Here is a 24,172-nt window from a genome sequence, read left to right on the forward strand (position 1 = left end):
ACCCACTGCGCCATCTAGCTGCCCCTGCCCTGTCAACTTAACCCTGAGTCAATGCCACCATCCCAACCCTCAGGCCCTGAAAACTACAAGAACACTTAGAACAGTGATTGCCACAAAGTACCTGTTGACTTGATAAAACCATATAGACTGTACCTGCTACAAATTCAAATACTTTGAACTAGGGGTGGCGTAGTGGATATAGTGCTGAGCCTGGAGTTAGGAAGACCTGAGTTCAATCTGTCCTCAAACACTTACTAGGTGTGTGACCCTGGGCAAGTCACTTAACCTTATTTGCCTGAGTTTCCTCTTCTGCAAAATGAGCCAGAAAAGGAAATGGCAAACCACTGCAGTATCTTTGCCAAGAAAACCCTAAATGGGGTCATGAAGAGTTGGACACAACTGATACGACTCAACAACAACCATGAACTAAGACCTCATGACTGCCTGGTAATCATTTTTTTCATCTCAAATATGTTCTTTTGTCATATTCTTCACAACATCTGCTCCAAACTTTTTCCTCTCTCTTTTAACCCTTTAGGTCACCCAGCAATCCCCTTTCTCTCAACAAATGACCTTCCCTCCCTCCTTTACTGGAAAAAAAAATGAAGGCCATCCACCTCAAGGTCTTTCAACTCTACACTTCAGTAACTTTATAGCTTCATGCACTTTCCTTCTCCTCCTTTGCTCTAGTCTCAGAGGATAAAGTTGACCTTCTCTTCTACTTATGTCTCAATCTTATACCCTGCTTAGTAAATATCTGCTGAACTTGATCCAAGTCTCTATATCATATCTCATGGCTAGACTGTAATTTCTTTGAGAGCAGCAGTCTAGTTACTTTGCAAGATCCTCTGGTACATAATATAGCTTTACACAGAAAAGGAGCACAAGATTTCTCCCTATGTACTTTTCTAGGCCACAAACTAAGACTATTTGTAATTTGTAAAGTTTTAAGATGAAATTTAACAGGTGCTTTTCATTTTTGTTTTGAAGGCTGGGTTTCATCTGAAGATCATAGATGGGGAGGGAAAGAATTTAGAACTCAGAATTTTTTAAAGATGAATGTTAAAAAATTTTTACATATAATTGGAAAAAATCATTCTGCATTTTTAATAAATCATCTTTATGTAAGAAATGAAAAGCTCCATGTAACTTAATTTTCTAGTTACTTGATTAAGTTCTAAAACTTTTTTATTTTAACCACTTCTAAGAGAAATATTTTTAAAATATATCCATATTTCCTCAAATCTTTCATGTATTCAGAATATACTTGAACTGTTCCTTGAGACAATATCCAACCCCTTTCCCCATGAAAACTATGCTAGGTTCTTCCTTAAAAGGTATTGAGATATTTCTCTACCAGTAGTTGACTCAGAGGACTAAAGGCTGCAACTGGTTGTCACATTTTCATTCCCCAAGTACCAACTAGTCACAAGGAGCTCCAAGGGTATCAATGGTGGGTCTTACGGGTTAATTCATGGAAGGGAATTTCCCTCAAATGAATCAACTCCAGGTGTCCTCTATGCCTATCGTTTTTTTTTCTTTAATTTATTTTATTTTTAATTTATGGAATAAAACAAGCATTTCCATAACATAGTATAATTAAAAAAGATGATTGCACATAAAATTGCAAACTACTATGTACAATTTGTTATTCCTTTTAGACATTCAACAAAGTTATCATGGAAATTCCTTTTTTCTTTTCAATTTTTTTCTTCCCTCTTCCCCCCCATGGCCACCATTAGACACAGACATATATATGTAAAATTATTCTATCCATATTTCTATTCATTAGTTCTCTCTGTGGATGCTGATAGCATCTTTCTTCCTATGCTCTTTATAGTTAATTTGGGTATTTATAATAGTCAAAAGATTTATCCAATCAAAGTTGTTCTTAAAACAATATTGCTGTTACGGTATACAACGTTCTCTTGGTTCTGCTCATTTTGTGCTTCTTCTTTTTTTTGACACTGATCAGTAAGCAATAAAATAGTAAAAAAAAATCAGTAAATAAAAATTATGTACAAAGTACAAAAAAAGCACCTATCTTTTTTGCTGTTATGGTTAGGTAATCTCTTTCTGCTAAGTGAGTGGCCTATGCAATATAAGTACCTAAATGCTGATCGAGGATTGTTACTAAAGATTTGAAATGTGAGATTTTCTTTTCCCTCAAATGAGTGTGACATTTATATTAACTTCATATGGAAATGCAAATACAAAGCAGCCACAATTATTCACTTAGAAATCATCACCCTAAAACATGTCAATCAAAGGTCTAGGCATTTCTAGAATTCAAAATAATGCTAGCTAGACCCAATTAGAAGGCTGAAGCTGTTAGCAACTACTTACACAGATTGTGTGATTAAAAGGCACCTTGTTGGGAAATCAAATTAGTCACAGACTCACAGAATCTAAGTGAGAAGAGGCCTCATAAGACAGCAAGTCAAATTTGTAACCAAACACCAATAGGAAGGATCACCCAGCCTTCTATAAAGACACCCAATGACACAGTGAGCACCCTTTACCTCTTGAGACAATCCATCTTGATAACTTTCACCCTTAATCATACTAGGTCAACCTATAACAGCTTTTCCCTTACTATGAAGAACTACAAATGATAGCCCTTCTAAAGAAACAAATTAATCATTTTTGTATTTAAAATGTACTCTGTTTATAAGCCGGTAGGACTGTGTGCACGTGCTACCTGCTGGGTTTTTCTAACGGTTTCATATTATTATTTAAAACATGCAAAGCTTTCCTTGACCAAATGTAAATACTATGAAAACAAATGAAAATGCCATCCTTCATCAAAGGATTACCAGCAGGGAGCACAATTATAAAAAGAAACAAAATTTGTAAACACAGGTGTTTCACTGATGATACACCACTTCCTCAAACTTCCTCTTTATAGAAGGATTTGACATTCTGTGGCTGTTTAAAAAAAAAAAAAAGTCCAGATGTTGTTCATTAAAGTCAATCAGAATAAACAACTTGTAGTCATTAACACTGCCAAGCAACCTCCCTCTTTAGAAAATTATAATCTGTCAAAGAATTATTTCCATATAAAACATTCAAACTCACATGTAAATCACACCATCAGCCTAGGCCATGCAAATGGAGCTTATATGCCTGAAAAGAAAAATGTGAAAGGGACCAGGTACTTGTACCCTGCAAATTAGCATCAGAATTTTGATTTACTCATTCATTTTAAGCATCCTCTATGGGTCCTCCCACTACTAAAGTCCTATTCTAAGAGTTGTTGTTGTTCAGTTGTGTCCAACTCTTTGTGTCCTCATTTGAGTTTTTCTTGGAAAAGATACAGGAGCAGTTTGCAATTTCCTTCTCCAGTTCATTTTACCAAAGAGGAAACTGAGGCAAACGAGGTTAAGTGCTTTGCCCAGGGTCACACAGCTAGTGAGTGCCTGAGGCTGGATTTGAAGTAGGAAGATAAAGTCTTCCTGACTCCAGCCCAGAAGCTCTATTCCTAACAGGCAACCCTCACTGCAGTATTCTAAGAGTACTCCACCCCCTCCACCACCCCCTGGCCAAGATTAACTTCCATTTACACTATAAACCATTTATAATATATACAGGATGTCCCAGAGTCTTCATGCAGTTGGAAGGTTTCTATTAACTATAATAACTATCTGTCTACATGTTGTCTGCTCCATTAGAAGGTGGAGTCCTACAGGGTCAGAAGAGTGTTTCTGCCTTTGTATGGCATTACAAACCACTCAATTCAGCACAGTCCAAAGCCTAAGCAACACAGATACAAAGAAAGACAAAAAACACTCCCAGCTCTCACAGAGTTTACAATCTAATGGGAGGGAGAACCAATAAGCAAACAACCTTGTATAAACAAGATATATACAGGCAAATTGTAGATAACGGGGGGGGGGGGGGGATAGAGAGGGCTTAAAAATGCTTTTTGACTAATTGTTTTTTTTGTTTTGGTTTGGTGGAATGAGAATGACTGTAGGGTTTCCTAGCAGGTCCTAGCAAGGTGGCACAGTGGATAGAGCACCAGGGCTTTGAATCAGGAAGACCTGAATTCAAATTCAGCCTCAGACACTTACTAGCTGTGTGACCTAGGCATGTCACTTAATCCCTGTTTGCCTCAGTTTCCTCATCTGTAAAATGAGCTGGAGAAGGAAATGGCAAACCACTGGATCACAGAGTCAGACATAATTGAAAGGACTGAACAATATCAACACAAAACTGTAGGTCCCGACTCACAGGGTTGTAGTAAATCTTCAAAAAGAGAAATGTTTAAAGTACTTTGAAAGCCTTAAAAGGGTCGGCTATCAAAGTCATCGTAGATCTTTAAAGTATAAAAGTATAAAAGAAAAGGCCAGGGCCACATTTCCTTCTTTATTATGCCAGTGTGCTAGCAAACAACAATAAAAACCAGAATAACCCAAACTGCTTGGTAGGCCATCAAAAGAACAAAGGTGTTAGGCTGTAGAGAAAGAATCCGTGAAGCACTCTAATTTTAGGCAGAGAAACCAAAGCAATCTTAAAACACAATGTTATTAATAATAGATAATACTCAAAAAATGCTTCACAAATAATTATCTCATTTTATCTTCAAAACCTCTGGGATTTAGGTGCTTTTAACTCATTTCACAGACAAGGTAACATAAAAATGTGAGCTCTTTGAGCGCAGAGATTGGAGTTTTTGGTTTTTTTTTGGTTGTTTTTGTTTGGGTTTTTTGCCTTTCTTTTTATCCTCAGCGCTTAGGTCAGGGTCTGGCACACAGTCAGTATTTAGGCAACAGAGATAAAGCGACTTAGGCAAGACATAATGTCTGAGGCCCAACAGGAATTCACATCTTTCTGACCCCAAGTCTACCATTGCCCCCACTGCACCACCTAAGTGAGTTGGAAGAGACATCAAGTAACCCCTTCATTTTACTAGTGAGAAAACTGATGTCAAGAGGAAGGAGAGTGACCTACTTAAGGTCACACTTTAATTCCTTAAGTCTCTCCTCTCAGCTTCCTGGTCTCAAACAGCTCCACACTCCCGCAAATCTGAATCCCTCAACTTAGGTGACCAAATTGACAAGAGTAGCCAACACTTATATACAGTTTATTATGTACCAGGGCATTTGTAAAGTGATTCACAATGATTACCTCATTTGATTCTCACAAGCCTGGAGGTGGGGATTGGGGGGGCGGTAAGTGCAGTTATCTTGATTTTACACTTGAGGAAACTGAGGCAAAGACAGATTAAGTATATTGTCTGGTTTGTTTTTTATTTTTATTTTTTGTGAGGCAGTTGGGGTTAAGTGACTTGCCCAGAGTCACACAGCTAGTGAGTCTTATGTGTCTGAGGCAGGATTTGACCTCAGGTCCTCCTGACTCCAGGACTGGTGCTCTATCCACTGTGCACCTAGCTGCCTCGAGATTAAGTATACTGTAGTCCTGGGTCACACTGGTATTAAGTGTCCAAGGTCGGATTTGAACTTTTGCTTCCCAATTCCAGATCCAATGTCTCTCTCCACCGAGCCACAATAACAATAGTTAACACTTACATGGTGTCTACTATGTGCCAAGGCACCGCGTTAAGAGCTTTACAAATATTATCTCCTTTCACCCTCACAACAACCCTGGGAGATAGGTGCTGTTACTATCCCTATTTTACTGATGAGGAAACTGAGGCAAACAGGTTAGTAAGTGACCTGCCCAGGGTCCCCCAGGATTCTAGGGCAGAGCTGACCCAGGGAGCCTAAGCCGAGCAGGGGTCCCCCAGATCCAGGACCTGAGCACCAGACAGAGGAAGCTTCCTCCCAACATTTCCTTCAGTCCGGCTTGGAGAGGGGGTGCCGTGAAACCCTTCCCCTCCCGGTTCCCAAGAGCCCAGCGCTCGCCCTTTGCAGCAAGCCACTGCGCCCGGTGCCGGTCGCTCACCTTCGCTGGGAGCACCCACATTCGCTGGGAGCACACGCGCTCATCCCCAAGGTTCTCCCAGCGCCCCCCCGCCACTGCCCGCGCCTCCCATTCCAAAGCCCAGCCGCGTCGCGCGCCCCACGATCCCAGCCTCCTCCCCCCGGCACCTTCTGCTGCCGCAGCCAGTCTTTGCCTCCTTGCAGTTCAAACCCTGCCCCTCTCTGGGACTCCGCTGATCCGGCCCCTTCCCTTTCCGGGAGCAGCTTTCGCTAGGTCCTAAAAGCCGCCACATCAGCGGTGTAGACAGGCTAGGGCCCAGCACAGACTGACCCCGGACCCCAGCTAAAGCATAAACCCGGGAAGCTCGTTGCTCCTAAGACTAGGAGGCCCCGGGGACGTCGCCTAACGCTGTTTTTTCTAAGTCTCATCCCCCTAACCACTTTAAGTCCCTTTACCCCACTATTATCTTAAAAGGGTTTCTCAGACCAGCGCTTGGCACATCTAGGGAGAAAAACAGAAGAAGTTTTTCATTTAATTTTTAATAGGATTTGCAAAATACGTTGGCAGCTGAGATGCTAACGGCTGTCTGGTAAAAGCAGCTGCGGAGTTAGATTCCAACTATACCGGTGGAAAAAAAAGTGGGGGGGCGGTGCTTTTTTCCATTCACTGGACATTGTATCCCCAGGGCCTAGCACAGCTCCTGGCACATGGTAGGTGAACAATAACTGTTTGTTAGTTGACTGATAGTTCAGCCTTTTTTTCATTTTATTGATTTTTTTTCTTTTTGATAATCCAGCTTTTTATAAAAGGTGGCAGTGGGGAAGTCCTGGATTTGGAGTCTTAAGTGCAGGTCTGAGTCCAAGCTGTCCCTCTAACATCCTTTATTACCTCGTATAAGTCACTTCGCCTTTGGGCATAGATTTCCTCTACTGAAGAGAGGAGTTGAGTGCTGGACCTGGAAATAGGAAGGCCTGAGTTCAAATGCAGCCGCAGACACCTACTATTACTACTACCTTATTCTATCCATTGTGTCACCTAGTTGCCCTTTAAAAAAGCACTTACCTCCCGGCATTGTTATGAGAATTGAATGAGATAATCTACATAAAGCACTTTGAGCCTTAAAGCACATAAATTACTGAGTACAGTGAATATGCCACAAGATTTCACTCTTAGAGAAAACTAGGATACACCTGGTAGAATTCACATGAAGCTTATTTTTTTGGTGGAGCCTTAGTGTTATTAAAAAAAAAAGCTGGAATAGCCAATTAATGGTCCACTTTAGATATCCTTGATGTTTGTGTGGCTGGATTTGAATTCACATCTTCCTATGGCCCTGATCTCCTCCCCACCTTGCCCCACTCTATTTTATCTCCTAGCTGCCACTTGAGCTGGGTGACACTGGGCAAATTACTTCTTTTGTTTCAGTTTCCTCATCTGCAAAAGGAGGAAAAATAACAGCACTTACTTCCCTTGGTTGGTGTGAGGATCGAATGAGATAATTTGTAAAGTGTAAATTGTAAAGTGTTTTGCAAACCTTAAAGCCCTCTACAAATGCTAACTATCTTCATCATTATTAAGCATTTAAGATAACCAGTGACAATTGGGAAGCATTGGATTTTGGAGTCATAGGTCAGGAATTCAGGCTGTTTCTAAAAATCTTTGAGACCTTGGTTAAATCACACACCATCACCTGTTTTCTCATCCATAAAGTAAAGGGGTTGTTCTAAAAACTCTCTAAAGTATGTGCCTGCTCTAAATCCAATCATCTTCTGTGATGGGGAAAAGAAAACCTAGGTAGCAAGGCTCAAAATAATTGCAGGCGACAGTACACAATTAAATGTCTGCTGGTAGGACTAATGTGGAACTCACTAGTGCTGTCATCATGGGGTCACCGAAGTTCAAGTACTGCCTTATAATCTCATCTCTTTTTACCCATTACTCTCTTCAGTTCCTTCCCTCCTCCATACTACGTTGGCCCTCCTCATTTACACACAACCATAAAGAGTGAACAGAACTGGGAAAAGAGGAGTGCAACCCCTGTGAAACTTCTATTCCTTTCAAGTCACTGCATAGGCTCGGTGGATTTAGAGGTAAGAAAAGACCCATAGAAACCATTCATTTAACAAAGGAGGCTCAGAGAAGGCTGGCCCAAGTGGTAGAATGGGGATTTGAATCGAGATCCTGCGTTTTACCCAGCTACACACGTGAATTAGGCACCGGCTAACAAACAGGTTGTAAACACCTCCAGGAATATCCTCAGAGCCTGGAAAGGAACCCGCCACGTGGTTGGAGTTTTCTTAATACCAGTTGATTGACTGATTTAAACTACACGATACGCCTAGAGTAATGAATCAGCTGTATCTAGATATTTCCTTCCCATCCCCCAGTCACCAAATAATCCCAACTTGTGTCTACAAAGGAGTTTTTAAAATACTTTTTCATGTTTTATTCACATTCTTCCCACAGTCTGCCAAAGTGCTACGTACAAAGCAGGAGATCAATAAAATCTGTTGAATGAACTCAGGAATGAAGACACTATCCTTCACAGATTCCAAACCTACCAGATGATCTCCAAGCTCTTCCAGGTCCAACAGCCGGTGACTCCCCTCCCTAAACAGCCACACTGGAGAAGGAAATAGGAGGAGCTGAAAGAAGGCACACACTTGGCCCAGGAGGCTGCCGGTTTGGGCTACTTTCTCTTTTGAGAAGGGGCGTGGCCAAGCGAAAGCACTCGACCAATGGAAGCGCAGACTTGAAATGACGCGAGCAGCGGCAGCCCAATAGGAAGAGTGTCGGCGTTGCTAAACTGCAGTTGGCTTTTTTTTTTCCCAGGAGTGGGCGGGGAAGACGGTGACCTGTGCGGTTTGGCGCCTGCATCATCTTTGCTCTGGGCATCCCGAGATGTTCGCCGCCGAGACCGGAGCCTGGTGCACGGGACGCGAAGCCCGGCCCTCGGATCGACGGAAGTGGGTGAAAGTAGGTGTCTTCCTGGCTTCAGGCTTGGGGAGACGGTGCGGAGGGAACTTGACCTTGGATTCCGAGTGAGAAAGGTCCAGCCCCGCCCCGAGACAGGCAGCCCAGATTCGGGGCTTGGGAGCCAGAAAAATTGGGCTCCACTCCCAACCTCGATGCGTTGAACCTCGAAAGTCTCTTCTATCCAGATCCTTGAGGTACCTTCTGTAAAATGAGGGAATTATACTGGATGTCCTATGAGGTCCCCTTCCATCTCTAAAAGTTCTAGGATGTTTTTCGCGAATCCTACTGAGTGGACCACCCGGCTGAATGAATGTCAGCTCCTTGAGAGCTGGGACCTCTACCTTTTGAATGAAAAAAATTAAAGAAAAAGCATTTATGTACTATGTGCTGAGCACTCTACTGTGCTCTGGGGATAGACATACAGAAGCAAAGACAGTCCCTGCTCTCAAGGAGCCTACGTTTTAATAAGGGAAACTATATCTTTTGGGGTTAGTACTTTGATCTCTGGGCAAATCACTTAAGTACTCCAAGCTTCAGTTTCCTTCTCTGTAAAATGGGAATAATAATAGCACCTACGTCCCAGAGTTGTGGCGAGAACAAAATGGATATTTGTAAAACGCTTTGCAAACCTTAGAGTGCTATATAGATGCTTATTACATTATTATTATTCACAAAGTTACTAGGATAGTGAATGGGGCCACAGGGGAGTAAAGTCCCTGATAGTCACTAGCTTATGGTTTTTTAGACACAAGGTGGCAACAATATACTACTCTTAAAAATTAAGTACAGGAAACAACTTTTCTCCAAAAATTCTTAAAAATTAACTATAGAACACAGTTTTTCTCCAGTGCTGCTCCTAACCTCCTCCAACACCTTGAGCCTAGCATAGTGCTTTGCACACAGTAGGTTCTTAATAAATGTTAAATTGAATTGATTCCATTCTAATCATGAAAAGAGAGGAACTTTATTGCTAGAACTAATTAATGAAGAAAAGAACCCTTGACCATCCCTTTTTCTTTGAGTTTTTGGTCCCCTTTCATAGATCAACAAAAATTCAAGACCAATTACACAAAAATTAAAAAAACAAAAACGAGACACAGTTCTGTTGCTCTCACTAAAAATATTTAACATTCTTTAGGTATTTGAAGCATGTGATGAAGATAAAAAAGGCTATCTAAGCAGAGAAGATTTTAAAGTTGCTGTAGTAATGCTGTTTGGGTATAAACCCACAAAGGTATATTTTATTTTTTTTTAATATATATTTAGTGATGAAAAAGGCAGCAATATTATTTTGCCTTTGCTAAAATGTAATTTACAATCTGAATCTAAGAATATTACAGATACTTAAATACTTTTTATAGGCCTTTACACTTATATGTCCAGTGAAGAACTTTCCCTACCTTATTAATGGTAGTCATTTACTTAAATTTTTATTGAAATGTTTTTTAATCATCTCCATTTAGTAATGTTTCTCCCTGCCTATCCCTCTCAGAGCACAATCACATTAAACAAAGTATAAAGAAAAAGTGGAAAAAGCCTGACATTATGGTCTACATCCATAGGCCCTCACCTCTACAAATAGGGTGGGAAGATGCTTCTTCATACCTTTTTATGGGAGCCAACCTTGGTCATTATAACTTAGTAGCATTTAGTCTCAGTTATTCAGTTATTCTTTCAGTTTACATTTCTGTAGTCATTCTGTATATGGTTTTCTTGGTTCTGCTTAATTTACTTTGTATCAGTTCATATATCTTCCCATGCTTCTCTGGATTCATTATATTCATCGCTTCTTAGAACATAGTAACATCCCATTACATTTAAGTATCACAATCTATTTGGCTGTTCTCCAATCAAAGGGTATCTACTTCCAGTTCTTTGCTACCAAAAAAAAAAAAGTGCTGCTATAAATATGTTTGTGTATATGGAGTTTAGTCATTGATCTTCTCAAGAATCTCTGAGTAAAAAGGATGTAAGATTTTAATTACTTTCTTTGCTTAGTTTCAAATTACTTTCCAGAACTAGATCATTTCTCACTGTTGCAATAGTATGCTCATCTTTCCACATCCCTTCCAGCATTGACTGTCACCATGGATAGTTTGCTGTTGTTTTATTTTGCATGTGTTTTTTTTAACTTTAAAAAAAATTAAATGTATTTTTTGTTACATTTGAAGCTCTGAACTGTCTCCCTCTTTCCTTCCCTCTCCACCCCACACTAGAGAAGGCCCATCATTTGACAGATATGTATATGTATATATAAACATGTATCTGTATATATAAAATATATATATATATATGTAAAACCACACTATGAATACTTCTATTTATCAGTTCTTTCTCTAGAGGTGGATAGCATCTTTTCTCATAGGTCCTTTGTAGTTGATTTGAATATTTGTAATACTCAGAATAGCTTAGTCGCTCACAGTTTTTCTTCGAACAATATTATCCAATGTTCTCTTGGTTCTGCTCATTTCACTTTTCATTATTTCATGCAAGTCTTTCCATGTTTTTCTAAAATCAATTGGCTCATCATTTCTTATAGCACAGTAGTATTCCTTCACAATCATATACCACAACTTGTTTAGCCATTCCCCAGTTGATAGGCATCCTTTGAATTTCCAGTTCTTTGCCTCTACAAAGAGAGCTGATATAAGTATTATAGAACATACAGGTTCTTTTCCTTTTTCCCTTATCACCTTGAGAACTAGATCTAATAGTGGTATTACTGGGTCCTTTGGTATACAGTTTTATTACCCTTTGAGCATAATTCTAGATTGCTCTCCAAAATAGTTGGATCTGTTCACAGGGCAGCCAACGGTGTGTTTGCATACATGTCTTTTTTTCATATAGTTGTTAGTAGTTTACAATTCTTCTTTTAAATACTGTTTATATTCTTTGATCAATTATTTATTGGGCATTTATTTTTTTCATTAATCCTGTGCAAAGCTGGATCAGAAGATGTAGGAAGGTATGAAAGTGTGATTTCAGTTGTCTCATGCAGATCCTTTTGGGAATACTTCTTACTACAATGGTCTAGAATTATTAACGGTTTCATTAAGCTACATCTGTGTGTGTGTGTGTGTGTATACACATATATATATACATACATATACCTAGCTACATATATATATATATTTATAACTTTGTCATACATAGGGAGTAGTTTCATTAGTTTAAGTGTAAAAGTGAAATCAAATGCCTCACTGCTGATCCAATTATTGGTATTATAGTTACCACTACTTTAAAGATTTATCACTTTATTGGTGTAGTTACTCCCTTTACTTATACAGATCACATACCCTTTCTAATTGAGTACTTGATCTTCAAGAGTCATCTTGGCATAAAAAAGAAAAAAATCGTCCTTTTCTGACCATCATAGTAATAGGCCTCTCTGAACCCAGCATCCTGATTTCTGCTTCAGTGTTCTTTCTACTATCAATCAATTAATCAACAAGCATTTTATTATGTACCAAGCACTGTATTAGAAACTGCATACAAATGTAAAAATAAAACAATCTTTGCCCCCTAGGAGCATATGTTCTATTACTAATACATAAGGCAGCCTACCTAATAAAATTATCTTTTACTATCTAGTTCAATGATCTCTAAACTTTTTTGATCAAACACTCCTGTCAGTGTAAATGTTTTTTAAATGTATTATGTGTGTGTATATATATATATATGTTTATATATATATACACACATATATTTACTTATTTATAAAGTGTATGCATGTGCTACTAAATTGATAATTTTATGTATTACAAAATTTACATCAAAATAGACATTTTGAAAGTAATAAAATAATATTCAATCGTAGAGTCAATAAGGAGCAACTGGAGTTTACTGAGTAGATGAGTTATTGGCCAGACCATGATTAGGAAGATCATTTTGAGTGGTATTTGCCAGATAGTTTAGAGAAGGAAGAGATATGAAGCAAGGGGGTCAGTTAGAAGGCTATACTATAGTCCTGGAAAGAGGTAGAGAGACCTGAACTAGGGTGGGGCTTTGTTAGTCATCAAGCACTTATTTTTTTTTTTTAGGCAATTGGGGTTAAGTGACTTGCCCAGGGTCACACAGCTAGTAAGTGTCAAGTGTTTGGTCTGAGGTGGGATTTGAACTCAGGTCGTCCTGACTTCAGAGCTGGTGCTTTATCCACTGTGCCACCTAGCTGCCCCTATCAAGCACTTATTAAACATTTAATGTGTGTCAGGTACTGTGCTAAGTTCTTAGGACACAAAACAGCAAAAATATGGTTCCTGCCCTTAAGGAACTCACATTCTAATTAAAAAGACCACATATAAAAAGGGGTACATACAAGATATGTTGTTGGTGTTGCTTAGTTGTGTCTGACTGTTTGTGACCTCTTTGTCACTTTTCTTGGCAAAGATACTGGTATGATTTGCCATTTCCTTCTCCCAGTCATTTTATAGATGAGGAAATGGAGGCAAACAGGGTTAAGTGACTTGCCCAGGGTCACACAGCTACTACACCTAGCAGTGTTAATAAATAGAAGATAATCTCAGAGAGAATGTCCTGGGAGAAAAGAGAGGGACAGAGAAGGTTATGAAGAGAGCAGAACTAGAAAAAGCTTCTTGTAGAATGTGTGATTTGAGCTGAGTCTTCAGGGAATCCAGGAAGCCTGGGAAAAGAGGGAGAGCATTTGGAGGGGTGGGGGGAAGGGGAGAGAGGAGAACCAGGAGGACAACCAGTAAAAAGCACATTGTTGAGAGACAATGTGTTTTGTGCAAGGAAGAACAAGAAGGCCATTCAGCATGGCTGGATCACTGAGTATGTGGAAGGGGGCAAAGTATAAGCAAAAGGGAAAGGCACGAAATGGCTAGGTGGTGAAGGCCTTTGAAAGCCAAAATGAAGATTTTATATTCAATCCTAGAGGTAATATGGAACCACTAGAGTTTGCTGAATTGAGGTATAGGGAAGAGGCAGGGAATGTAACATGCTTGGACACATGCTTTAGGAAAAACACTTTGGCAGCCAAGTGGAAGAGGAGTTGATATGGGGAGGGATCTGAGGTGGAGAGACCAACCTGAATGCTACTACACTAGTCATGATGAGTGTCTACACCAGGGAGGTAACAGTGTGAATAGCCAGAAGGGAACATATGTGATAACTTATGAAGGTGGAAACCATTCAACAATAGATTGTCAATGTGGGATATGAGTGATAGGTGAAGGATGATTCTGAGGTTGGCAGGCTGGGTAGCTGGGAGGGTGGTGATGCCCGAAACAGTAATAAAGAAGTTAAGAAGAGGGGAACATTTTGAAGGGAAAGATGATAAGTTCTGTTTTGGACATGTTGAGTTTGAGATGCCTACAGAACATCTGATTTGAGATATCCAAAAGGCAAAAGGGATTACAAAAGATAATGTGAGATTGGAGCTAAGGAGGGAGGCTAGGGCTAGCTAGTTAGATAAAAATATGCCAGTGGGGATCATTTGCACAGGATAATTAAACCCATGGGAGCTGATGATAGCATCAAACAAGATAGTTTAGAGGAAAAGGGGAATGTACTCCTGATGGAGTGCTTGGGTGCTTCTGCTGGGACCCCAATTCCAAGACCATATTTCTCCCTAGCCTCAGAAACACTGTCCCTGGCAGTTTCTCCCCAGCCCAAGGACATTATGCCTGGCAGTTACTCATGAGTGGGCCTCAGCAACATACTTATCTCTCTCCCTGGTGAAGTTACAAACTGCACCTGAAGGAATTATTAGTTTGAACTGGTTTGTACTGGGTCATAAAGATATTAGTACCCACTAGACTGTCTATACCACTTCCCTACCTCATTATCTACATCCTGGACTCCTCGTTGTATGTATTCTAGACTTAAGACATATGTATACTCCCTACATCTATCTTAACTTAGTGGTGTAGCAGCCCTAAAAACCATACCTCCCTGTAGCACCCCCCTTGGGCTTTTCCTGGTGAACTCTGGGTAAAATGCCTGTGCAGTAGATACAAAAAGTACACATTTTTTTAAGAACTGACCACTCCTTAACCACTAATCCCACCCTGAATCACCTAGTTAGCATATTTGGCATATGTTTTATTATAGTTTACTTATATAAACTTTAACTGAACCCCTCTAAGGGCACAGGTTTCTTAAGAATCCTTGTCCACTGAAAAGCACAACAGTAGATCTTTGCCAGATTAACTCAAAGAATGCTTGAGTCTGTGAATTCATTCCAGATGACCCTTTCCTGTACTCCAGTCTTTGAGGGGTCTCTGAACCTCTCATACCACAACACTCCCTTCTCTCCTTTGATTCCTTAGCATAGGTTCTCATCACCTCCCTGGGTGATTGACTATTTAAATAGCCTGCTGGTGGTTCTGCCTGCGTCAAGTCTGTCACCACTCGAATCCATCCTCCATTCAGCCACCAAATTAATTTTTCTAAAGCCCATGTCCAATCATGTCACTCCCATACTTGATAAACTCCAGTGGTTTCCTATCACCTTTGTGATCAAAATCAGTTTGGAATTCAAAGCCTTTCATAACCTAAATTCTTCCCTACCTCACCCCCCCCATGCACACATGCATCTTTCCAATCTTATACTTACAGTCCCCCATATACTCTTTTTTTTCTTTTTTCTTTTTTGGTTGAGACAATCAGGGTTAAGTGACTTGCCCAGGGTCACACAGCTAGTGTCAAGTGACTGAGGCTGGCTTTGAACTCAGGTCCTCCTGACTCCGAGGCTGGAGCTCTATCTACTGCGAGACCTAGCGGCACTCTTAAAGTAGTGACACAGGTCTCTTTCTGTTCCTTGGGTAAGATACCCCATCTCTTGGTCCTAGGTATTTTCTCTGACTGTCCCCCACACCTGGAATGCTCTCCCTCCTCATCTCTGCCTCCTGACTTCCTTTAAGTCCCAACTAAATACCCAGCTCCTACAGGAAGTCTTTCCCACTCCTTTTTATTATAATACCTTCTCGATGCTAATTATCTCCAGTTTGTCCTATATATAGCTTATTTGTATGTAAATGTTTGCATGTTGTCTCCCCCATTAAATTATGCACTCCTTGAGGGCAAGGATTTTTGCCTTTCTTTGTATCCCCTGCACTTAACACAGTGCCTAGCATATAATAGGCATTTAATAAATTCTTATTGGTTGACTAAGAAGAGGCCCCAAGACCAACCCCTATGGGACACCTCTGGTAAGTGGGCATGACAGCCTATAGAACCAACAAAAGAGACTAAGAAGGTATGATCAGATAAGCAGAAGAACTTGGAGACAGAAGTGTCTTGAAAATGGAAAAGGGAGAGACAATCTAGGAGAAGAAGATGATCAACAGTATCAAAGGTGGCATGGAGGTCAAGAAGGATGAGGATTGAGAAAAAGATTGGGCAACTAAGACATCAGTAACTTTGGAGAAGGCAATTTCAGTTGAATGAGGAGGTCAGATGCCAGACTGCTGAGAGTTTAGAATGGAGTGAGATGAGAAGAAGCAGAAGCACCAAGTATAGATAACTTTCTCAAGGAGTTTAGCTGCAAAAGGAGCACAAATACAAGATGATAGCTATCAGAGATGATTGCATCAAGTGAAAGGGTTTTTTTTAATGCTAGAGATGTGAGCTTATTTGTAGGGAGCAGAGAAACAGCCAGTAAATAAAAAAAGGTTAATAATTAGTGCAAGAGTGGGTAAAATATCAGGGACAATCTGCTAGAGAAGACAGGATGGATTGGAATCAAGGGTGCATGTGGAATTGTTTGCCTTGGCAAGGAGAAAGACCACCTCTCCTATCTCTTTGTGAGATGGGTAAAGGTAGAGATGGTAGAAGATAACTGAGTGAAGTGAGATGAGGAGGGGAGAAGTAGGAACTCTCGTTGAATGAATGGTCTCAGTTTTTTCGGTTAAGTATTAAGAAAGATCCTCAACTGAGTGTTGGGTGCTATGGTAGGATGGATGAGGATTGGAAAAATTTGGAATGGCCACCTTTGTGAGTGGCTCGCTTTTGAGAGTGAATTGATTATGAAAGTATAGAAGGGCTACTTTGCCTTGAAGGCCCAGTTGAAATTGTGTGACATAAATTTGTAATAGACCAAAGTAGGAGGATTATGTGATTTTCTCCAGTTTCATTCAGCAGCACATGTATAGGAATGAAGGTGGCAGATGGTGGGTGTAACTGAAGATTCTAATTTGGCAAGATATGACGGGTGGCAAAACAAGAGGGCTAGAGATTCAAATGTGGAGTATGATTTAGAGACAAACTGATTCCATCATTGGTCAAGGCAGAGAAGGAAGGAGAGTGTAGCCAATATAGGGGTGATAATCTGGTAAAAAAAACAAGAGAGAGCAAGGATTAGAGGTCTTGTTGAGGATGAAGGTGGAAGGAAAGATAGATAAAAGATTCTGATCCAATAAAAGAATTTTAGAGTTCATGAACATAGATGTGGAACATTTGTGGGTGATGGCAACGTCAAGATTAGAGGAGAAATCAGATGTTAGAGATGTGGAGATAGAAACCAGATTTGGGAACTGATTGGATATATGAAGAAGGGAAAAGGAATGAAAGATGACATCCAGTTTGTGAGCCTGGATGATTGAAAGAATGGTGGTGCCCTGAAGAGTAATAAGGAAGTTTTCAAGAGGGATAGCTTTCCTTGAAATGATAATGATAATGTGATGAAGAGCACAGTCCATTCATACCTATGCATCCTGTGGGATCCATTCTTTCCCATCCAAAGTGAAAACTGGAGATAGGAATGGGGGAGTGGAGAGAGAGTTTAGTATGTTGTCTAACAAAATCAAGAAGTAATTTGGTAGGTGGTAGATGGGGTGGGATATGCCACGGCAGCATGGAGAGGATGGATTTTTCCATGGCATCTTCCAAGCTGTTGCTATGGATCCTGGGGAGTGGCTAGATTATAACTGCCCTAAAGGATCCTGTAGGCAATAATATCAAAAGATCCCAAAGAGGATCTTACTCAGTGGAGTAAGTGGGAGCTTACTCAGTGGAATAAGGGGATGGAATGGGGGAGTGTTGGGGAATAAGGATAGAGGTATGATTATTTTGGAAATAAGACCCACAATTAGCTTTTTTTTTTGGCTAGGCAATGGGGTTAAGTGACTTGCCCAGGGTCATATAGCTATTAAGTTATGTGTCTGAGGGCGGATTTGAACTCAGGTGCTCTATCCACTGCGCCACCTAGCTGCCCCACACAATTAGCTTTTACAGTGAGGGTGAAATGTAAACCATGTTCCAGCCCTCCAATTGAATGATCTCATGCTTTTTAAGGTGAAGTCATAACCCCAAATTTGAAGACCGCTGGCTTAGTGAATAGAGAGCTACCTGAAGACCCAGAAAAAAAACTCTTGACACCAAAATCCTTGCCACTGTCAAAGGATTCAACATCAGAAGCAAATATGGTTTTTATTTATGTAAATGACACTAAGGAAGATGTACTTCTATCTGCTTTGCCATTGCACCCTAAAGACTACTGAAAATTTCATATGGCTTGCCACTGGAACTTTTTGTACATGTTCTCATTCTCATTTAGAATGTGAGCTTCTTGAGGTCAGGGACTTTTTTGCTTTTCTGTTTGCATCCTCAGTACTTATCATAGCACTTTGCACATTATAAGTGCTTAATAAATATTTTCCTTTCATTAAAAAAAGAAAAAAAAAAGGAAATAGAGGCTGGCATTAAATCCAGGAAGACCTAGGCTAAGTAAGTCTTGACTTCTGACATATACTCACTATGTGATCCTAGGTAAGTCATTTAACTCTTGTAACTACAAGAATACAAGTTGCCAAGCAGTTGCCTACCTACAGTGATGGAGAGGGGATGAAGGAGGTTGGAGGGGATTCCTTACTGGGAGTTCCCTAATTTAAGGACTCCTTACAAGTCCTTAACCAAGACAAACAGACACATGGAAAACTATTTTTGTTCCTTGAGTTCTATTTCTGAATTTTCTGTGTTCTGTTTTATTAATTCATTTTTCTATATTTTCCCAGTACAAGACAGCTTTTATAATTATCATTTTATAATATATTTTGAAATCATAAAGGATAAGTCCCCCTTCACTCATTCTTCCTTTGATATTATTGCCTACTTTTCCATTTAAAATTTTTATGACATCTAATTCTACTAAATAACCTATTGGTATTTTGATTCATGTTGCTTTAAGTGTGTAAATTAGTTTGGGAATTATTAGCATTTTTATTATAGTACTTTCTGGTGGTATGTGAGTTACTTAGGAGAAGCAATAATATTTATAAGATTCCATTTCATAGCAGCAGTGGCCATACTTCTGCCAATACTAGACTGACTCTGGCATCTCATTTTGACCAAATGAAACCATGTTGAGCTGCTTTCTCCACCTTTAGTTAGTTCTCTATCAGTTGAGTTCTGGGTTCCATACTGGGATGCATACTATAAGTTCATGTTTCATTGCTCTCTTCTGTTCAGTTTTAAATTCTTTGGTTTTGAGAATAGATATTAATCTAAGGAAATATGAAAATTGTAGCTCTTAAGAAGCACCTTTTCACGATAGAGAGATTGCAGAGGCTATTGGTGTGGGAAGGTCAAGCATTTCCAGAATCAAGCCCACAATGAAACAGGAAAAGATGAGCCAAAAGACAGAAGTAAGTGCAATGGAAAATGGAAAACAACACCATAACTGACAAACTCTGCTATTCCTCATCTATCACTCAGCCTTCTGTGACTACCTCCTCTTTTACCCTGTCTCATGTGATGAAGTGGCCTTACTCTTACCAAGGCTTTCTTCCTTATCCTCTGCTTAATTCATGTGATTCCATTCCATCCCTTCTCCAACAGATTGCCCCTCTATCATCCCCACTCTCTCATTTATTTTCAGTCTTTCCCTGTCTACTGGCTTATTCTCTGTTATCTACAAACATGGCCATGCCTCTTCTGTCTTCAGAAAACCCTCCCTTGATTCTTCCATACCCATTATCATCTTATATCCCTTGCCCTTTGTGGCTAAACTCAAAAAGATCATCTACAACAGGTGCCTCTACTTTCTCTCCTCACACTCTCTTCCTATCTCCTTACATTCTGTCTTTCAGCCTTATCTTTTCACTGAAACTGCTCTCTCCAAGGATACCAGAGATCTCTTAGCTGCCAAATCTAGTGGCCTTCTCTCCCTTTTCATTCTCCTCAATCTCTGCAGCCTTTGACACTGTTAATCATTCTCTCCTTGATACTCTCTAGGTTTTGGGGATATTGCTCTCACCTGGTTCTCCTCTTATCTGACTGCTCACTTGGGCTCTTTTGCTTGTTCCTCATCCAGATGATGCCCTCTAACCTTCAGTGTTCCACAAGGTTCTGTCCTGGGCCCTCTTGTCTTCTCCCTGTATACTTGGTGATCTCTTGGTGATCTCAGTGGCTCCCATGGATTTAATGACCATTTTTATGCTGATGATTCTCAAATCTCCGATCTCTGATGTCCTCTCTCCACTTGCCTATGAGACATCTCTAACTGGATGTCTAATAGATGTCTTAAACTCGATATGTCCAAAATAGAACTCATCTTTCCCCCTAAACCCTCCCCAACTCCTACCTTCCCTTTTACTGTAGAGGGCAATCCCTCAGCCTCACAAGCTATATGTCATCCTTGACTCCTCCCTATCTTGCACCTCCCATATCCAAGCTGTTGCCAAGACCTGTCAAGTTTACCTTTACAAATTCTTCTCTTTCTCTCTTCTGACACTGCCACCCCTCTGGTGTGGTCTCTCATCCCCTCATCCCTGAATTATTACAATAGCCTCATGGTAGCTCTGCCTGCCTCAACTCTCCACTCCAATCTATCCTCCATTCATCCACCAAAGTGATTTTCCTAAAAGTGCAGGTTTAACCATGTCATCCCCATAATAAACTGCAATGTTTTCCTGTCTCCTCCAGGATCAAATGCAAAAAGTCCTCTGGCATTCCAAATCCTTTATAACCTAGCTCCCTCATACCTCTCCAGTCCCCAACACATACTTTCCAGTCCAGGTCTCCTTGGTATCCTTGCTGTTTGGTGAACAAGGCAGTCCATCTCTCAGGCATTTTCTCTATCTCCCATGCCTGAAATGTTCTCCCTTCTCATCTCTGCTTACTGACTTCCATTAAGTCCCAACAAAAGATCTCAGCTTCTACAGGAAGGCTTTTCCAACCCCTTTTAATTCTAGTGCCTTCTTTTTCTTAATTATTTCTTATTTATCCTGCATCTAGTTTGTTTGTCCTTATTTGTTTGCTTGTCTCTCTCATTACATTGTGAGCCCCTTGCAGGCAGGGAGTGTCTTTTGCCTCTTTTTCTATCCCAGGTACTTAGCACAGTGCCTGGCACATAGTAGGTGCTTAATAAATGTTTATTGACTGACGAACTTGCTGTGAAACAATCAAATTAATACTCAGATAACAAGCAGAGACCTTCAGAGGGACCAGATTTATGGAAATTCCCAGAGATTCAGTACTGCCATGCAGCCCTGCACCATGTCACACATCACAAAAGATTAAGATATTTTTCCAAGAGGCAGAGACAAATATGCTTCAGTGGCCTAGGAACTCGTCTTCTTTAAATTGAAAACCTGTGGGCTATAATCAAGGCTAGAGTTAGAAAAATAGACTGTTCATCAATGCTTAATAATTATCTAATGTGCTAAGTATAGTTTCAAGATGAAGAATTAAAGAATGTATTTCAAAATCTTGTGTACTCAGTGCAAAATTATGTAAAACAAGTGACTGCAGAAAAAGGAGGTCATATTGCATATTAGATGTTTTAAATATGTAAAGTTTTATAAGATTTATCCTATAAATCTAAATTTAGTTTACTTTGTCCCGGTTAATTTGCAAATCACTACAGATAAATATGAATAGAGGGGAAACCTCTATTTTGTGTTATTTTCTTGATTTCATTTTGATGTTCTTCTATATTCTATATGTGCATATTTTATTTAATATTTTTACATAGCTTTTCTTTAATGATGTTCAAGAGGTATATGGGAGGGGCAGTGGTCAGGGTGGTAGATTTGGGAGTCAGAAAGACCTTGGTTCATATTTCACCTCTAAGAATTATTGGTGATTATGAACTTGATTGTCCCATTTAGGAATGATAAAAAAAATATAGCTTACTTTTTACATGCATTTGCTCATTTGAGGCTTACCACAACTGCATGATATTTTTGGTAATTTAGGTAGTTTATCCCTCTTTAATAGGTGAGATAATAAGCTCAGGGAAATAAATTGTCTTGCTTGAGGCCACTGGAAAATATGGGAGGGGTCTTCCCTGGCTCTGAATGCAACATTTCTCCCAATGTCATGCTACCTCTCATCTAAATCTCATTTGCCTAATAGAAGGAATCAGGTAACCTATTATCTTTCTTTCGTTTTGGGGCTTCTGACTAGTAAGCATTCACCTTAACCTTTCTTGGACTTAGACTTATCATGCAACTTCCCACCATCTGCCAGGCCCTCTGCTAAGTGTTGGGGATACAGAGTTGAAATAAAGGGCTGGAGCAAAATCTGTTATGCTTGAGCTGAAGTGAAGAAGGCAGGGCTAGCAATCATGATCTCAAACAAAGCAAAAGCAAAAATAAACCTAACTGAAAGAGATAATCAGCAACACTATATTTTGCTACAAGGTACCATAGTCAATGAAGTAATGTAAAAAAATTTTTTACAGCAAGTTGCTCTGATAAAGGCCTTATTTTTCAAATATATAAGGAATCAAGTCAAATTTGTAAAAATAAGAGCCATTCCCCATTTGATAAATGGTCAAACGATATGAACAGGCAGTTTCCAGAAGAAGAAACCAAAGTCATATGAAAAATGATCTAAATCACTATTGCTTAGAGAAAGGCAAATTAAAACAACTCTGAGGTACCACTTCACACCTATTAGAAATACCAAATGTTGGAGGGGATGAAGGAAAATAGGTACAATAATGAACTCTTGGTGGACCTGTGAACTTGTCCAATCATTCTGGAGAACAATCTGGAACTATGCCCAAAGGACTATGAAATTGTTCATACCTTTTGACCCAGAAATACCATCACTAGCTTTGTACCCCGGAGAGATCAAAGAAAAGAATAAGGACCTATTTGTACAAAAATGTTTATAGCAGCTCATTTTGTGCTGGCAAAGAATTGAAAATTGAAGGGATGCTTATAAGTTGGGGAATGGCTGAAGATGTGGCATATATTTGTGATGCAGTACTGTTGTGTTATAAGTAATGATGAGGGGTTGGTTTCAAAAAAAAAAGAAAGAAAAAAGAAAAAACATGGCAAGACCCATATGAACTGATGCAAAGTGAAGTGAGAAGAATCAGGAGACCATTGTGCACAATAACAGCAATGTTGTGATGATGATCAATAAAGAAAGATTTGGCTACTCTGATTGACACAATGATCCAAGATAATTCTGAAGAACTCATGATAAAAAAAAAAATGGTGTCCACCTACAGAGAGAGAGAAATGATGAACTCTGAGTGCAAGTTGAAGTATAGTTTTCTCACTTTTTCTTTCTTTTTTGCTATATGGCTAATATGGAAATGTTTTGCACGATTTTACAAATATAATTTATATCATATTGTTTGCCTTCTCAGTGAGTGAGGAAGGAGATGGGAAGGAAAGAGAATCTGGAACTCAAAATTTTAAAAGAAAAAAATTAAAAATGTAAGCTCCTTAAGGCAGGGACTGTTTTTGCTTTTTCTTGTATCCCCAGTACTTAGCACAGTGCCTGGCATGTAGTAAGCATTTAATAAATGTTTGTTGATTCTTTTTTTTTTAAAGTAACCTACAATGGCCTGCATCTTTATCATCTTAAAATTCACTAAAAGATATAGAGAACAAAAATAAATAAGCATCTTTAAAACTAACTTTCATTTCTCCTGTGATTTTGGGTTGGTTTGTTTTTTAAATTTTCTATAAACTCTTTTGTTTGACCTTTTCATTTTCTTAACAAGAGAATTCTGGCTTAATTTTTTTCAAATGCCAGCATCTTGAATTGTTTCTTTTTCCATCTGCATTGCATCTGGGATAGTGCTAAGGCACTGTGCCCTGTTGCATAGAGTGCCAGGCCTGGAGTCAGGAAGACCTGACTTTAAATCTGACCTCAGACACTAACTAGCTGGGTGACCCTGGGCTAGTCACTTAATCCTGTTTGCCTCAATTTCCTGATCTGTAAAATGAGCCAGAGAAGGAAATAGCAAACCACTTCAGTATCTTTGCCAAGAAAGAGTCAAACACAACTGAACAACAACACAGTGCCTGTTACATGGTAAGCACTTAGTAAATGCTATTTGACTGATGACCAAATGGTACTTTAACTGCTTCATTTGTAGCATTGTGTA

General features: G+C 39.6%; 2 protein-coding genes across 7 annotated transcripts in view; one reads left to right on the forward strand and one right to left on the reverse strand.

Moving 5' to 3' along the window:
- The window catches only part of TDP1 (tyrosyl-DNA phosphodiesterase 1), a 162,158-nt gene extending 153,561 nt beyond the window's left edge, over positions 1-8,597 (reverse strand). The window contains exon 1 of the mRNA XM_027844894.1: positions 8,448-8,597. The gene's annotated coding sequence lies outside the window, so the exon portion shown is untranslated. The remainder of the gene's footprint in view (positions 1-8,447) is intronic.
- Positions 7,940-24,172, forward strand: part of EFCAB11 (EF-hand calcium binding domain 11) — a 180,613-nt gene continuing 164,380 nt past the window's right edge. For 2 of the 6 annotated variants that reach the window (XM_027844897.1, XM_027844898.1), the window contains exons 1-3: positions 7,956-7,976; positions 8,719-8,862; positions 10,001-10,096. In XM_027844897.1, coding sequence (XP_027700698.1) covers positions 8,788-8,862; positions 10,001-10,096 — 171 coding nt within the window. In that variant the 5' untranslated portion in view covers positions 7,956-7,976; positions 8,719-8,787. The other 4 variants (XM_027844896.1, XM_027844895.1, XM_027844899.1 and 1 more) reach the window with 4 other exon arrangements.

This window comes from Vombatus ursinus, unplaced genomic scaffold, assembly GCF_900497805.2.
Source record: "Vombatus ursinus unplaced genomic scaffold, bare-nosed wombat genome assembly UNPS02014945.1, whole genome shotgun sequence".
Taxonomy (NCBI): Eukaryota; Metazoa; Chordata; class Mammalia; order Diprotodontia; family Vombatidae; genus Vombatus; species Vombatus ursinus.